The following is a 16,284-nucleotide window of genomic DNA, read 5'->3' as shown; positions in this document are numbered from 1 at the left end:
AGACAAACAAAAAAGATGGTAAATAAGAGAAATTATGTAGAATGAAGCATGGAATGGCAGAAGTTCACATATTTCAGGCAATTACCAAGACACCTTTTAGACTGTGAAAAACAAAATCATTACCCTAACAATTTGTAGAGAGAAGAAGAGAGGAAATGCTATCCTTACATTTAGATCTTCTGCAGGAAAACTAGTCAAGGCCACACCAGAATTTTACAGTCTTATCTGCTTCCTGTCTATGCTTTGTAAAACCCACCACCACCATCCTACCCCCAACCCAGGTAGTGAACTTTGATAATGGTCTAATATTGGTCTTTGACAACGTCCAACCAGAATGACTGATGGTAAGAGAATGTCTGTAGATAGAATGGTGACTACCACATGCTTTGGAAACTACAACTCCGCACACAGCACTGTATCCATTCATTCTGCTTCCCTCCTTTATCTTCTCTATTCTTTTCCTGAAAAAGTAAATTTAGAATCTACAAGCAATAGATAGTAAAGCTGAACTAGAGAGTAAAATGACAAAGAGTCATTTACAAAGAGAGTAAAGTGATGATTTGATCTTCAAATCATGAACGCCATTTCTTCATGGCTAGAGCATTCATTCATTTATTCAATAAACACTGATGCCTTTTGTACCTAAGTAAAAGAAATACCTATGCCAGAAATAGAGGACACGAAGAATACAAGACATGGTAGTTTCTGAAGCTCACAGTCTAGTAAGGGAAAACTCCTTATACAGAAACTCCTATATGTTATAGGCTACATAACAATTTCCATGCCATCACTGAAGACACACTGAACCAACACGTGTTCAGCCCTGGACTGCCTTCCCCTAGGCTTTTTGTTATGTGAAAAGGACAAAATCTTTACTTTGCTTAAGCTGTTGTATTAAGGTTCTTTTTTTTTTTTTTTAAATAGAAGTTAGGTATGTATATAAAGGACTTAAAATAATTTTATGACTTTAAGAAAGTGTTTTATTATAAAAATAAGACATATTAAAAAACCACAGAAATAAAATTCACAGCTGAATAAATTGTCTAACAAACACCACCCATATCAAGAAAGACAACTTTTGCCGGCAACTCTGAAAGTCCCCTTCATGTGCCCCCAATCATAATCCCCTCTACTGTCCTAAGGAACCTTTCTGACATTCATTCATTCATTCACCATTCTTTCATGTGAGACAGAATCCTGCTCTGTCACTTGGGCTAGTGCAGTGGTACTATCATGACTCACTGTAAGAGATGCCACCTGGGCTCAGGTAATCCTCCCACCTCAGCCTCTCAAGGACTACAGGTGCACACCACTAGGTCTGGCTGTTTTTTTTTTCCCCCCCAGAAACAGAGTCTCTCTATATTGCCTGGGCTGATCTCAAAGTCCTGGCTCTACAGGATCCTCCTACTGCAGACTCCCAAAGAAATGCTGGGATGATGGGTGTGAACCACTGCACCTGTCTGATCCTGACTTTTGTATTACTTGCTTTCCTGACTTTTTCTATTGGCAGTTTTATCAACCAACAGTATATCACTAACCACTATAGTTCAGTCTCACACTATTAAAAAACTGTATATCTTTCAAATCTCATTTAATCTAGGTGCCTCCTTTATTCCTTTCTTTGCCTTATAATTTATTTGTTAAAGGACCTGGGACATTTGACTGAAGGAGTTTCTAATAGTCTGGATTTTGATAATTCAATTTTCTTTGTGCAGTACAATGTGTTCCTCTATTTTCTTTATTACCTGTGATCAGAAAACTCTAACTGACCCAAAAATAAAAGGAGTCTGGGTTAAACATTTTTAAAAAGAATGAACACTTGGTAAAACTAGGACACATAAAATTACACATTTTACATATCAAATATTTAATGATTTGTTTTATCTTGATTCAAATAAATGTGATTAGGTGATAGAAACGTAAAATAAATCTGTTTTATAGGCTATGACAAGAGGACGTTGAACATGGGAGAAACACATACCCAGCTGCTGGAACAGAAGAGCCACACTGGTGCCTGTGACGGGAAGAGTGTCATGTAAAGGAGTCTGGATCAGCTGTCTATCTCCTGCTCCCAAGGAAAACAACTTCTGCAGAATGGGAGAAACACATGCACACACATGATTTCAGACATTTTCTTAAATAAAAATCCTCCTGAAGTTCAATTTTAGAGCAAATGGACTAAGATCCAATTAACAGATGCAAAGGGCAACAATGGATAGTCCAAAGCATTCAAGTTAACTTTTTGTGCAACTGAAAATGACACAAGAAAATTCAGTAGTCATAAGTTGACAATCCAGTAGAGATGAGACACAAAAATCACTGATAATCATGACTGGTTAAAAGATAATAAGATGTGAGGTCAACAACTTTAGTGAAGGCCCATAAAACAATTCTGCTACTTTAAAGTTTAGGCCCAACTATGACCAAACTCACATTTAATATTCTTCCCTTGGAGCTGAGATAGAAGAATAAATGAGGAAAGAATAGAGTTTAAAAAAGAGGATAAGACGAAAGAATATATGAAAGACAGAAGACAGTTAAAAAGGCCAAGGCAAGAAAAAGGGATGCCAATTTCACCATCAGTAGCATCTTTATCTCCATCTTCAAATGAAGACAATGCGATTTCTAAAGGGCTATCCTCTTCCCCAATATTGTGTAAGAATAAGCAATATAAATATCAATTAATCATTTTTAGGGTTTAAGGCAGACGGTTTATTCTTTTTAAAGGATGGCTGACCTAGAAACACAAATAAATCATAGCTGCTGAGCTTCTTATTTTTCTATGTTAGAGACAAATATGAAAATCTCAAGACATACAAAATAAATGAATCTATTCATAACTAGATATAATATTACAGAGAACTGAAGAGTTTTCTTAATGTTATCTCCTAATTTTTAATCACTCAAACATTTTTTGACTTCAGTTAACGAAAATGAGGTACAATTACATAGAAAAGTAAGATAGGTAAAAGAGCTCATTTAAAAGTTCAACTTAATGAAGTGTATTTCTAAGAAAATATAAACTGAGTTTCAAGTTACACAAAATATGACTTCTAATTATGCTACGTGAAAGATGAGCCCTGTGTTAAAATTAACCCTGTGACACTAGGAAGAGAATGGAATCCTGAATGTCTAAAAGGCAGGCCACAGGGACAATGCTTAAATAAACGAGGATCCTCCTGAAAACAAAAATATTTGAAGAATTCTTTCTTTCTTTTTCTTCATAAATTACCTTAACTAGAGAAGAGGGGAAGTGGGACCATCCTTCTCTATCTCCCTTTCCATTCTATTTACCTGAGACCCTCCAGCCGCTGGGACAAGGCAGGCACAGAGGTTTGCAATAAGACTTTCCAAGGAGACATTGAGACTGTCCACATACACAGTGTAGATCAAACCGAGGCAAGCCTGCAAAGACAAAGACACCTGTAGTTATTTCATGGAAAAAGCACTGAAAATAAATTGTTGTGGCCTGTGCTCCTAGGAAAATTTCTCTCTGAGCTTAGTAAAGTATATTCTATAGTGATCATAGAATAAATCTTAAGCACCAAATATTAAGTTTGGGGGCAAGACATGATTGCAAGAGGGACTTTACCTAACAATTGCAATCAGTGTAACCTGGCTTATTATACCCTCAATGAATCCCCAACAATAAAAAAAAAAAAGAAAATCAAATATAATCTCTATGTGTCTTTCAGTTTATTGAAGTTTATGACTTTAATTATTTAGTATTTGTTAGACTTAAACATTGTCATTGAAATCTTGATAACAAGTTAATTAAAAAATATAAACTCACTTTCTCTTTATAGAAATTACAAATTAGTACAAATATTTATAAATAAATTAATTTTTTTCTTACATTTAAAAATTCTGAGTATCTAAAGGAAGAAAAGACTGGAAGTGAACAGTGTTTTAAAGCTACGTTGGCAGGAGTATGTTCAGAATTATTTGAAATCTCAAACATTCACCCTCTTTACTTGAATCTGATTCCACATAAGGTGAATGAATAAACATGGGCAAAGCTGTTACATCATTAATGCATTTTACATTTACTGGTAAGTAATCAAATTATTTCTTTAATATTTACAAATTTTGGATTTGATAAATATGGGAACTATTTAAACACTACATCCTTAAAAGTTTAAGAAGTTACATTAACTTATTTGGGTATTCATTTCATCCAACATGAATATATTTCTTTTTTTTTAGAGACAGAGTCTCACTTTATCACCCTTGGCAGAGTGCCGTGGCATCACAGCTCACAGCAACCTCCAGCTCCTGGGCTTAGGTGATTCTCTTGCATCAGCCTCCTCAGTAGCTGGGACTACTGGCACCCACCAAAACGCCCGACTATTTTTTGTTGCAGTTTGGCCGGGCCGGGTTTGAACCTGCCACCCTCGGTATATGGGGTCAGCGCCCTACTTACTGAGCTACAGGCACTGCCCGTGAATATATTTATTATGTTTATGTTCATTTTATTTTATTGGTGAATTCCTAAATCAATCTAATGATATTGTGAATGCAAAAAATTTGTATCATGGTTCACTCAAAAGAGCTTTATACAATAAATTAATGGTAACTATGAATTCTTTACCCTAAAAACTTCTGGATAATCTAATCTGGATACCAACACCAGGCTTTTGGGAGCAAACACTTCTGCAGGCTGAATTAAACCAGACACTTCCTCTTCACCTTCAATCTCTTCCTTCTTTGTTCCCTAGAAAAGAGACACTGTAATCAACAGACAGGATGTATTTCCTAGGTTCACAATTCACAAAAAAAAAACATCATACACCCTCAATGTAATTTACAAAAAATTATAAAATTAATTACAAAATATAATTTATAAAAATCAAACTGCAAATGATATGTTGACAGCACTCTAAGAGGCAAGTAGGCAAAAAAATTATGAAGCAGAGAATATTTATTTCATTTCTTTTTTTTTTTTTTTGAGACAGAGTCTCACTTTATCACCCTCGGTAGAGTGCTGTGGCCTCAAACTCCTGGGCTTAAAGCAATTCTCTTGCCTCAGCCTCCCAAGTAGCTGGGACTACAGGCACCCACCACAATTTAGCACCCACCCAGCCATTTTTAGAGACAAGGTCTCTAGCTGGCTCAGGTTGGTATCAAACTTGGAAGCTCAGGCAATCCCCCTGCCTCAGCTTCCCAAGTGCTGGGATTACAGGCATGAGCCACCATTTCTGAAAAGCTCATTCAGCTCCAGATATGTGCTAACAACTTTATTGAGCATTTACTTTCTGACTGAAATACCAGTAGTCAAAGATAAATAGGACAACTTCAAATTATTTTAAATAGTTACCGAAACAATTAAAAATGATACTCACTTAAATGGAACGTTAGTTTAAGAGAAGGAAAAGAAGTCTGTTTCAGAAATAAGGCACTAATTCTCATTTTTGTTTTTCTGCTTGTCTTAATCTTTCAAAGGAGAATTGTAGGCTTATAGAATGGTCAATTCTTTGGGAAATTAAAACACAATCAGTTTTAAACTGCTTTCATAATTAGCAAAAATGCTAACATTGTTGAGAAAACATTTTTACATGCAAAATTAAGTTTCATAATGTATTTAATGCCACTGAAATGTGCATATGAAAATGGTTAAAACAGCAAATCTTAAGTATATTTTACTACAATAGAAAAAAGAAATTTTTGTCCAGGCACAATGGCTCACTCTTGTAATCCCAACACTTTGGGAGGAGGTAAGAGGACTGTGAGAGGCCAGGAGCTTGAAACTGCCCGAGCGACATAGTGAGACTCCAATTCTACAGAAAAAAAAAAAGTTAGAAAATTAGCTAGGTGTGGTGGCATGTGTCTGTAGTCCCAGCTACTTGAAAGGCTGAAGTGGAAGGACTGCTTGAGCCCAGGATTTTGAGGTTGTAAGGAGCTATGATTGGAGTGTAGTATTTCAGCCTGTGTAACATAGTGAGACCCTGTCTCATGATAAAAATAGAAAGTCTTAAAAAACATCTAAGTTTCAGTGACTAAATGCTGGTTAATAAACTGGGAAAATACTATTCTCATTTAAGAATTAACAAATGTGTTTTGTGTACCTACTGCTCCATATGTACGAAATACTACTATATGACACAACGGAAAAGTTTTTAAAAGGGGGCAAGCTAATAAAGCAATCAGATTTATTTTTAGATGATATTTTAAGATTCTAGCAAATTTTCCTTAACTAGAATCCCCCTTTCTTTCCTTTATAGTAATCAAAGGTCTAGCTTTAATGTCTCTTCCTCCCTGAAGCCGTTTCTTCACTTTTTTCTTTCTCTTACTTTCCAGCACAGTTCACCAACTATCATACTTGCTTATATTTATTTCTTCTGCCAAACCTTTCCATAAAATGCTGCAAAATACAATATCCACTTGCCTGCTTGACTACTCCACTTAGATGACTAGCAGATATACCCAAACATACACAAAATATAGCTCCACTTTTCCCTAACCTCCATCCCTCCTGCAGTATCCCCTATCTCATTAACGGCAACCCTATTCTTCCATGTGGCAAAACAAAAATCCTGATTCCCCCCCCCCTTTTTTTTTTGGAGACAGAGTCTCACCTTGTCACCCTCAGTAGAGTGCTGTGGCATCACAGCTCACAGCAACCTCACACTCTTGGGCTTAAGTGATTCTCTTGCCTCAGCTTCCCAAGTACGGACTCCCACCATAACACCTGGTTATTTTTATTTTTTTGGTTGTAGTTGTCATTGTTGTTTGGCAGGCCCAGGCTGGATTTGAACCCGCCAGCTCGTGTATGTTGGCTGGAGCCCTAACCGCTGAACCATAGGCACTGAGCCTGATTTCTCTCTCTTTAATAGCTCATATGCCCCTGTCAACACATCCTGATTTCTCACCACCTCCCAAATTCTCATCATCTCCACTGCTACCATAATACTGTGATCTACCAGCATCTCGTCTGGATTATTACAATAGCTTCTTTCCCCTAGTTTATTCTTTAGGTCCACTTTTCTTCCTTACTGCTCTTTCAACACACTAGGCATGTTCCCATCTAGGTCTACATATGTACTTTGTGTTCCTTTGCCTAACTGTTCTTTCCGCAGATGGCCTAATGGCTCAGTCCTTCATCTCCTCAGGTCTTCGTTCAACAATCGTCTGCAGACAACCTTACTTAAACCTGCAATACCCTAATACTCCCTGTAACCTTTGTCTGCTTAATTTTTCTGAATGGCACTTGTCATTATCCAACATATTATCCATTTTACTTATTCTGATTTTTAGTCTATGTCCCCCACTAGTATATGCTGCATAAAGGCCAGGATTTTCATTTTGTTCAGTGGTGATTTCTCAGATCCGAAAATAAGGGCTGGGCACATAGTTGATACTTAATATTTATTCACTGTATATATTCAGGAATGAATTTTCTTGAATAGTTTTCTGGGTATTTTACCAAGGGAAGGCTTTCTCCCCCTACTCATGGAGACCCAAAACTGTATTTTCTATTTCCTTTAGAGACCATTTAGTTTCTAGTATAGTGCATTATAATCAAGTATTAGATGTTAATGGAATGCACATATCCAAAGGGAACGATTTACTTTTTATACGTTTGATAAGATCCATATGCTCTTGAAAAACTTTCATTTGTTACAAAGAATAAACTAAAATTAGGTTGGTTGGTTTCTGGAATACTTAAAAATAAAACTATGATGAATATAAATTTACCAAAGATTTCCACACTTAATGAATCATATTCTTCATGGATTACTAACAAATTCAAAATGACAAAAGAATGACTAACATTCTTGGAAGAGATAAAGCTATCCACAATTTTATGAGATTGTGATAAATACCCTATAGTACCCTTAGACATCTCCACTTAGATGACGGGCAGACATACCACAAATACCCAAAATACAGCTACACATCTCCCTAAACCCCATTCCTCCTGGAGTATCGCCTTAGAAGACAGCTACAGTAAGTAATCATTTCTCATAAATGACCATAACTTACTTTGACAAAAACATAAATTAGAAAGCACTGTCATTTCTTAAAAGCTGTTTTTTAATTAAACACTTACTAATAGGAATAGTAGTTATTAACAAGAAATAAAAAGGTCCAATATAATGTAAAACAGTAATTTCATTTTTCATTCTTATTAATATTGCTTGTTATTACAGTTGTTGACTTCTACTTTGTAAATGTGCTGCAAGTACTAAAATGTTATTATTCTTAGTTCTAATAACTCTGCTGCAACAATTCATATTTTCAAAGAAAAATGTACTGCTATGATAAAAAAACAAAATAAATCCAAAAACTGTTAGATAGGAGCTGCGCAGGGACCCACGATTGGCATCCGCTCGGACCTCTGGAAGAGCTGCCCTGGACTGCGATCAGCACCCTTCAAAACCTCCATAAGAGCTGCGCCTGCCTGACCTGGTAGAGCTGTGCCAGGACCCGCTACCCCGCTCCCTGACCAGGAACTCCGGGCGGGGGTGGAGCCACGCAAACCCGAGTCCTCCCTCCTGTACCCTCCCTGCCTCCACACCGGCCAACTCATCTGGCCAGGGACTATGGTAGCTGCGTGCCCTCTGGAGCCCTCCCTACCAATGCCCGGACCCCCGTTTCCTGGCCAGAGACTGCTGGAGCCTTGGGCCCTCTGTGCCAAAGTCACTGGGCGCCAGGCACTCCCAGAATCGTGTCCACCACCCCCTGCCCTGTTGTTGGATCCGTGTGTGTCACACTCCAGAGCTGCTCCCACAACCAGAACTCCCTGGCTGGGGCAGCCCCAGAAGAGCTACACAGGGTCACTCACTACAAAGATCCAGCAACAATAGAGTGATCCCTCCGGGGTCTAATCTCGGAGAGAGACCACCCCAACTCTGAGGACGGCCAGAGGCAACGGTGAAAAACAATCATGAGACGAAATCAAGGGAAAAACTCTGACAATATGAATAATCAGAGTAGATCAATTCCCCCAAAGAAAAATGGGATAGATACACCACAAGATCCCATGCACAAACAAATAGTTGAGATGTCAGAAATTGAATTCAGAATCTGGATAGCAAATAAGATCGAATTAGAATTCCAAGCAGTAACCCAAAAAATGTCTAAAGAATTCAACAAATTCAAAGACCAAATGACCAAAGATTTTGACACATTGAGACAAGAAGTTGCAGCCCTCAAAGATCTGAGAAACACAGTAGAATCCCTCAGTAACAGAATGGAGGAAGCAGAAGACAGGATTTCAGACATTGAAAGACATTGAAGACACTGAAAACAAAGCTTTTGAACGCTCCCAAACCCTCAAAGAGGAAGAAAAATGGAGGGCAAAAACAGATCACTCTCTCAGAGAGCTCTGGGATAATTCGAAGAAAAGCAATATTCATCTCATAGGGATCCCCGAAAGTGAGGAAGTGGCTTCACAAGACACAGAGTCTCTTCTCCATGAAATTATGAAAGAGAACATTCCGGACATGCCAAGAGACTCTGAAATTCAGATAGCAGACAGTTTCAGAACTCCATCAGAACTCAACCTGAATAAGACACCCCCCAGACACATCATAATCATTTCACTAAAGTTAATATGAAGGAGAAAATTCTGAAAGCAGCCAGACAAATGAAAACCATTACCTACAAGGGGAAGAATATTAGAATAACTGCAGATCTCTCTGCTGAAACCTTTCAAGCTAGAAGAGGATGGTCATTGACTTTTAATCTCTAAAAACAAAATAACTTTCAACCCTGGATCCTGTACCCAGCTAAACTGAGTTTCATTTATGATGGAGAAATTAAATACTTGAATGACATTCACATATTGAAGAAATTTGCCACAACTAAATCAGTGCTCCAGGATATTCTCAGACCTACCTTCCATAAAGACCAGCATAATCCTCCACCACAAAAGTAAGCCCATCCAGAAAATTTTGATCAAATTCCAACTTCCACAGTTGCAAAAGGATTAAAAATGGCCACCAGACTCTTGAAAGGCTTATCAATATTCTCAATTAATGTGAATGGTTTAAATTGTCCTCTAAGGAGGCACAGGTTGGCTGACTGAATACAAAAACTCAAGCCAGATATCTGCTGCATACAAGAATCTCACCTTACATTAAAAGACAAATATAGACTCAAGGTGAAGGGATGGTCATCTTTACTCCAGGGAAATGGAAAGCAGAAAAAAGCAGGCATTGCAATCCTATCCACAGATGCAATAGGCTTTAAACCAACCAAAATAAGGAAAGATAAGGATGGACACTTCATATTTGTTAAAGGTAATACTCAACATGATGAGATCTCAATTATTAATATTTATGCACCCAACCAGAACGCACCTCAATTTATAATAGAAACTCTAACAGACACGAGCAACTTGATTTCCTCCAGTTCCATAGTAGTTGGAGATTTTAACACCCCTTTAGCAGTGCTGGATAGATCCTCCAAAAAGAAGCTAAGCAAACAAAATTTAGATTTAAACTTAATCATTCAACTCTGGGACTTAACAGACATCTACAAAACATTTTATCCCAACAAAACTGAACACACATTCTTCTCATCAACCCACGGAACATACTCCAAAACCGACCACATCCTAGGCCACAAATCTAACATCAGCTATTTTTAAAAAAATAGAAATTATTCCTTGCATATTCTCAGACCATCATGGAATAAAAGATGAACTCAATAACAACAGGAATCTGCATAACCATACAAAAACATGGAAGCTGAATAACCTTATGCTGAAGGATACATGGTTTATAGATGAGATTAAGAAGGAAACCACCAAGTGAGTGTATGATGCCCCATGATCATATCAATGTATACAGTTATGATTTAATAAAAAAAAAAAAAGAAGGAAATCACCAAATTTTTGGAACAAAACAACAATGAAGACACAAATTACCAGAACCTCTGGGATACTGCAAAGGCAGTCCTAAGAGGGAAATTTATAGCACTGCAAGCCTTCCTCAAGAAAACGGAAAGAGAGGAAGTTAATAACTTAATGGGACATCTCAAGCAACTGGAGAAGGAAGAACACTCCAACCCCAAACCCCGCAGAAGAAAAGAAATAACCAAAATCAGAGCAGAACTAAATGAAATCGAAAACAAAAGAATTATACAACAAATCAATAAATCCAAAAGTTGGGTTTTTGAAAACATCAATAAAGTAGATAAACCTTTGGCCAACCTAACCAGGAAAAAAGAGTAAAATCTCTAATTTCATCAATCAGAAATGGTAAAGATGAAATAACAACAGACCCCTCAGAAATTCAATTCTTAATACTACAAGAAACTCTACTCTCAGAAATATGAAAATCTGAAAGAAATCGACCAATACCTGGAAGTACGCCACCTACCAAGACTTAGCCAGAATGAAGTGGAAATGTTGAACAGGCCCATATCAAGTTCTGAAATAGCATCAACTGTACAAAATCTCCCTAAAAAGAAAAGCCCAGGACCAGATGGCTTTACCTTAGAATTCTACCAAACCTTTGAAGAAGAACTAGTACCTATACTACTAAACCTCTTCCAAAATATAGAAAAAGAAGGAATATTACCCAACACATTCTACGAAGCAAACATCACCTTGATCCCCAAACCAGGGAAAGACCCAACAAGAAAAGAAAATTATAGACCAATATCACTAATGAATATTGATGCTAAAATACTCAATAAGATCCTAACAAACAGAATCCAACAACACATCAAAAAAATTATACACCATGACCAAGTGGGATTTATCCCAGAGTCTCAAGGCTGGTTCAATATACGTAAATCTATAAATGTAATTAGGACCATATGATTCTTTCAATTGATGCAGAAAAAGCTTTTGATAATATCCAGCATCCGTTCATGATCACAACACTTAAGAAAATTGGTATAGAAGGGACATTTCTTAAACTGATAGAGGCCATCTACAGAAAACCCACAGCTAATATCGTATTGAATGGAGTTAAATTGAAATCATTTCCACTTAGATCAGGAACCAGGCAAGGTTGCCCATTGTCTCCACTGCTCTTTAACATTGTAATGGAAGTTTTAGCCATTGCAATTAGGGAAGAAAAGGCGTCAAGGGTATCCACGTAGGGTCAGAAGAGATTAAACTTTCACTCTTCGCAGATGATATGATCGTATATCTGGAAAACACTAGGGATTCTACTACAAAACTTTTAGAAGTGATCAAGGAATACAGCAGCGTCTCAGGTTACAAAATCAACACCCATAAATCTGTAGCCTTTATATATACCAACAATAACCAAGCCGAAAAAACAGTCAAGGACTCTATTCCTTTCACAGTAGTGCCAAAGAAGATGAAATATTTGGGAGTTTATCTAACGAAGGACGTGAAAGATCTCTATAAAGAGAACTATGAAACTTTAAGAAAAGAAATAGCTGAAGAGGTTAACAAATGGAAAAACATACCATGCTCATGGCTCGGAAGAATCAACATTGTTAAAATGTCCATACTACCCAAAGCAATATATAATTTTAATGCAACTCCTATCAAAGCTCCATTGTCATATTTTAAAGATCTCGAAAAAATAATACTTTGTTTTATATGGAATCAGAAAAAACATCAAATAGCCAAAACATTACTCAGAAATAAAAACAAAGCAGGGAGGAATCATGCTACCAGACCTGAACTGTACTATAAATCAATAGTGATCAAAACAGCATGGTACTGGCACAAAAACAGAGAAGTAGATGTCTGGAACAGAATAGAGAACCAAGAGTTGAATCCAGCTACTTACCGTTATTTGATCTTTGACAAGCCAATTAAAAACATTCAGTAGGGAAAAGATTCCCTATTTAACAAATGGTGCTGGGTGAAATGGCTGGCGATCTGTAAAAGACTGAAACTGGACCCACACCTTTCACCATTAACTAAGATAGACTCTCACTGGATAAAAGATTTAAACTTAAGACATAAAACTATAAAAATACTTGAGGAAAGTGCAGGGAAAACTCTTGAAGAAATCGGTCTGGCCAAGTATTTTATGAGGAGGACTCCCCAGGCAATTGAAGCAGTATCAAAAATACATTACTGGGACCTGATCAAAGTAAAAGCTTCTGCACAGCCAAGAACATAGTAAGTAAAGCAAGCAGACAGACCTCAGATTGGGAGAAAATATTTGCAGGTTATACCTCCGATAAAGGTTTAATAATCAGAATCCACTGAGAACTTAAACGTATTAGCAAGAAAAGAACAAGTGATCTGTCTCAGGGTGGGCAAGGGAGTTGAAGAGAAACTTCTCTAAAGAAGACAGACGCATGATCTACAGACACATGAAAAAAAGCTCATCATCCTTAATCATCAGAGAAATGCAAATCAAAACTACTTTCAGATATCACCTAACCCCAGTAAGAGTAGCCCACATAACAAAATCCCCAAACCAGAGATGTTGGCATGGATGTGGAGAAAAGGGCACACTTCTACACTGCTGGTGGGAATGCACACTAATCCATTCCTTTTGGAAGGATGTTTGGAGAATACTTAGAGACCTAAAAATAGACCTGCCATTTGATCCTATAATTCCTTTACTAGGTATATACCCAGAAGACCAAAAATCACAATATAACAAAGACATCTGTACCAGAATGTTTATTGCAGCCCAATTCATAATCGCTAAGTCATGGAAGAAGCCTAAGTGCCCCTTGACCCACGAATGGACTAGCAAATTGTGGTACATGTATACCATGGAATATTATGCAGCCTTAAAGAAAAACAGAGACTTTACCTCTTTCATGTTTACATGGATGGAGCTGGAACATATTCTTCTTAGCGAAGTATCTCAAGAATGGAAGAAAAAGTATCCAATGTACTCAGCCCTACTATGAAACTAATTTATAGCTTCCATATGAAGGCTATAACCCAACTATAGCACAAGAATATGGGGAAAGGGCCAAGGGAGGGGAAGGGAGGGGGAAGGTTAGGGTGGAGGGAGGGTAATGGGTGGGGCCACACCTACGGTGCATCTTAGAATGGGTACAGGCGAAACCCACTAAATGCAGAATACAAATGTCTACATACAATAACTAAGAAAATGCTATGAAGGCTATGTTGAACAGTTTGATGAGAACATTTCAGATTATGTATGAAACCAGCACATTGTACCCCTTGATTGCACAAATGTACACAGCTATGATTTAACAATAAAAAAATTAAAAAATATATTATCTGACTTGTACCAAAGAGAAAATTAAAGGGAAGCATACATTACAAACTATTAAGAAAAAGATCTCAAATTTTTGAGTTAAAAGAGTAGTTGAATAAAATTCTCTTAACCACTAAAAAACAAAACAAAACAACAACAGATAAAATGAAATTTCCTCTAGAAGACAATTAATGTGGTATCTTTGATCAAATTACTCTACAAATAATTTATCACATAAGGGGGGTATTCCCTCTACTCTGTAGCTGCTACAAGATCTTTTGGGTAATAATTATATAATGATACTGTTTTATTTGGTATTGTTTTATAATGACAGATTTTTACATATTGAAAAGATATGTAAAATATTCTGTGAAATATTATAATAATGCTTTTAAATAGAATATTTTACAAAATATGTTTACATGCTTTCTTAGCAGAACAATATTTACAAGCCTTCTTAGTTAAGATATTCCTTGTTTTTAGTTGGTCTCACTAATGATACAAACTTGCCTTAAACATTGCTGAATTATGAAGGTATATGTCTGATACATATCGTCACCACGTGCCCCACCTTCCCATTTGTAGACTGCGTACCAGTCACTGCTGTAGACTATGTCTGCTAGTAGGATTCTCAGCTTCTGTGCAGCATATGGCATGGGTAGCTCTTACTGTGCTTCAATGATATGTGATATTGCTCTTGAAATATATCCTCAGACAAAATGCTGAGAAGTACTAGATCGCTGACTTTATGTAATGAATTCATTTAGCAGATAAGCACAAGCTTTAGGAAGTTTATCCTAGCTATCATTCAAGTTCAATACTTCAGCTTCATCTTTGTTGCAGCTGGATGCTCGATTTTCACATCAAAGTAACGGCCAAGTACTGTCCCTTCCCTCCTGAAGAGTTGTTGCACCCAATATCTCCATGCTATTTTCAACAATATCATATAACACTAGAAATCTTCCCATATTTCCTTAAACAGTTTAAAAAAGGATAAAAGGAATTTTGCAAATAAAAAAATTTTCAGTTCTAAATTTCTTACTGAAATGTGATATATCACATAGAGTTGCTTCAGTAAAGGAATTGAAGGACTTTAAAACTTCCCAGAATTAGAAATAAAGGAGTCCAAATAGTTGCAAAATTCTGTAAGGTCTAAAATTCCCCTGAAACCGTCTTCACTTCTTGCCAAAAAAATCTTTTAATCACATTGACATGGTGTCATGATAAAACCTGGTTTATCCTTGCATTGGTCTGGAAAATAGTGAATACATAAGAAATACACATTTTAAAATAATAAGCACTCAGACAATTCAGGCTACTGTTTGGAATCAAGTTTACCTCTAATAAAGAGACTAGCCTGCAGATTTTCCCCATCAACAGCATAGTTCCTGGGCTCTACAGTATTCAGAAGGCAGAACAAATTCAATCATATATATATATATATATTCACTCAGAAAGCTACTATATATTCTCAGAAAGCTTCCTATTTTAGTGGCACACAATACATAACTTGCTTTGTGTTTTTTTTAAACATACTTATAAAGCAACATTTTTCAAAGTGTTTTCTCTTGGAACCAAATAGACATTACTTCGCCAAAGGGTCTTCCAACCAAAGAATTTTAGAAACAAGTTAAGCCAAGTTAAAATGGTTCCTTTACTACAGCATTTCTCAAACTTTGATGTGTACATATTATTTTTTCAAGTCCAATGACAGGAAGTATATAGCACACATTCATTTGTCAAATTCATTGGACCTCTTCATTACAGTACATGTAGAGGCTCTAGTGCCCTATGGAACACACATTGGAATTTTGACACAGATAAAGTGTCAACATGCTGTTTAATAACCATGTAACATGGCATATTCAAACATTCCACAAGGAAATATGACATTTGGTTATAAAAAAAAAAGTAAAGCAATAAATTCTACAATCACATTCATCTAAGAAATACTATTTATTGAGAAGATGATTTGAAATAGTATTCTGTAGAAAATAATTTTAGGAGGCTCTTTTAAAGTACATCTACTATGAAAATATTAAAATAAATCTTTAAAATCAAGCTAGGCATGGTGGCTCATGCCTGTAATACTAGTGCTTTGGAAGGCAGGAGAATTGCTTGAGGCTAGGAGTTTGAGACCACCTGGGCAACATAACAA

The 16,284-nt window shown here is 36.7% G+C and overlaps 1 protein-coding gene across 5 annotated transcripts in view; it reads right to left on the bottom strand.

Moving 5' to 3' along the window:
- SBF2 (SET binding factor 2) overlaps window positions 1-16,284 on the bottom strand; it is a 471,093-nt gene that overhangs the window by 225,314 nt on the left and 229,495 nt on the right. For all 5 annotated transcript variants that reach the window (XM_053560079.1, XM_053560081.1, XM_053560083.1 and 2 more), the window contains 3 exons: window positions 4,592-4,714; window positions 3,295-3,405; window positions 1,982-2,087 (listed from right to left, as the gene is read on the bottom strand). In XM_053560079.1, coding sequence (XP_053416054.1) covers window positions 1,982-2,087; window positions 3,295-3,405; window positions 4,592-4,714 — 340 coding nt within the window. The remainder of the gene's footprint in view (window positions 1-1,981; window positions 2,088-3,294; window positions 3,406-4,591; window positions 4,715-16,284) is intronic.

Source organism: Nycticebus coucang, chromosome 14 (genome assembly GCF_027406575.1).
Source record: "Nycticebus coucang isolate mNycCou1 chromosome 14, mNycCou1.pri, whole genome shotgun sequence".
NCBI classification, from domain to species: domain Eukaryota; kingdom Metazoa; phylum Chordata; class Mammalia; order Primates; family Lorisidae; genus Nycticebus; species Nycticebus coucang.
Note: the sequence above shows the minus strand (reverse complement) of the source record. Positions and strands in the feature narration are given on the sequence as shown.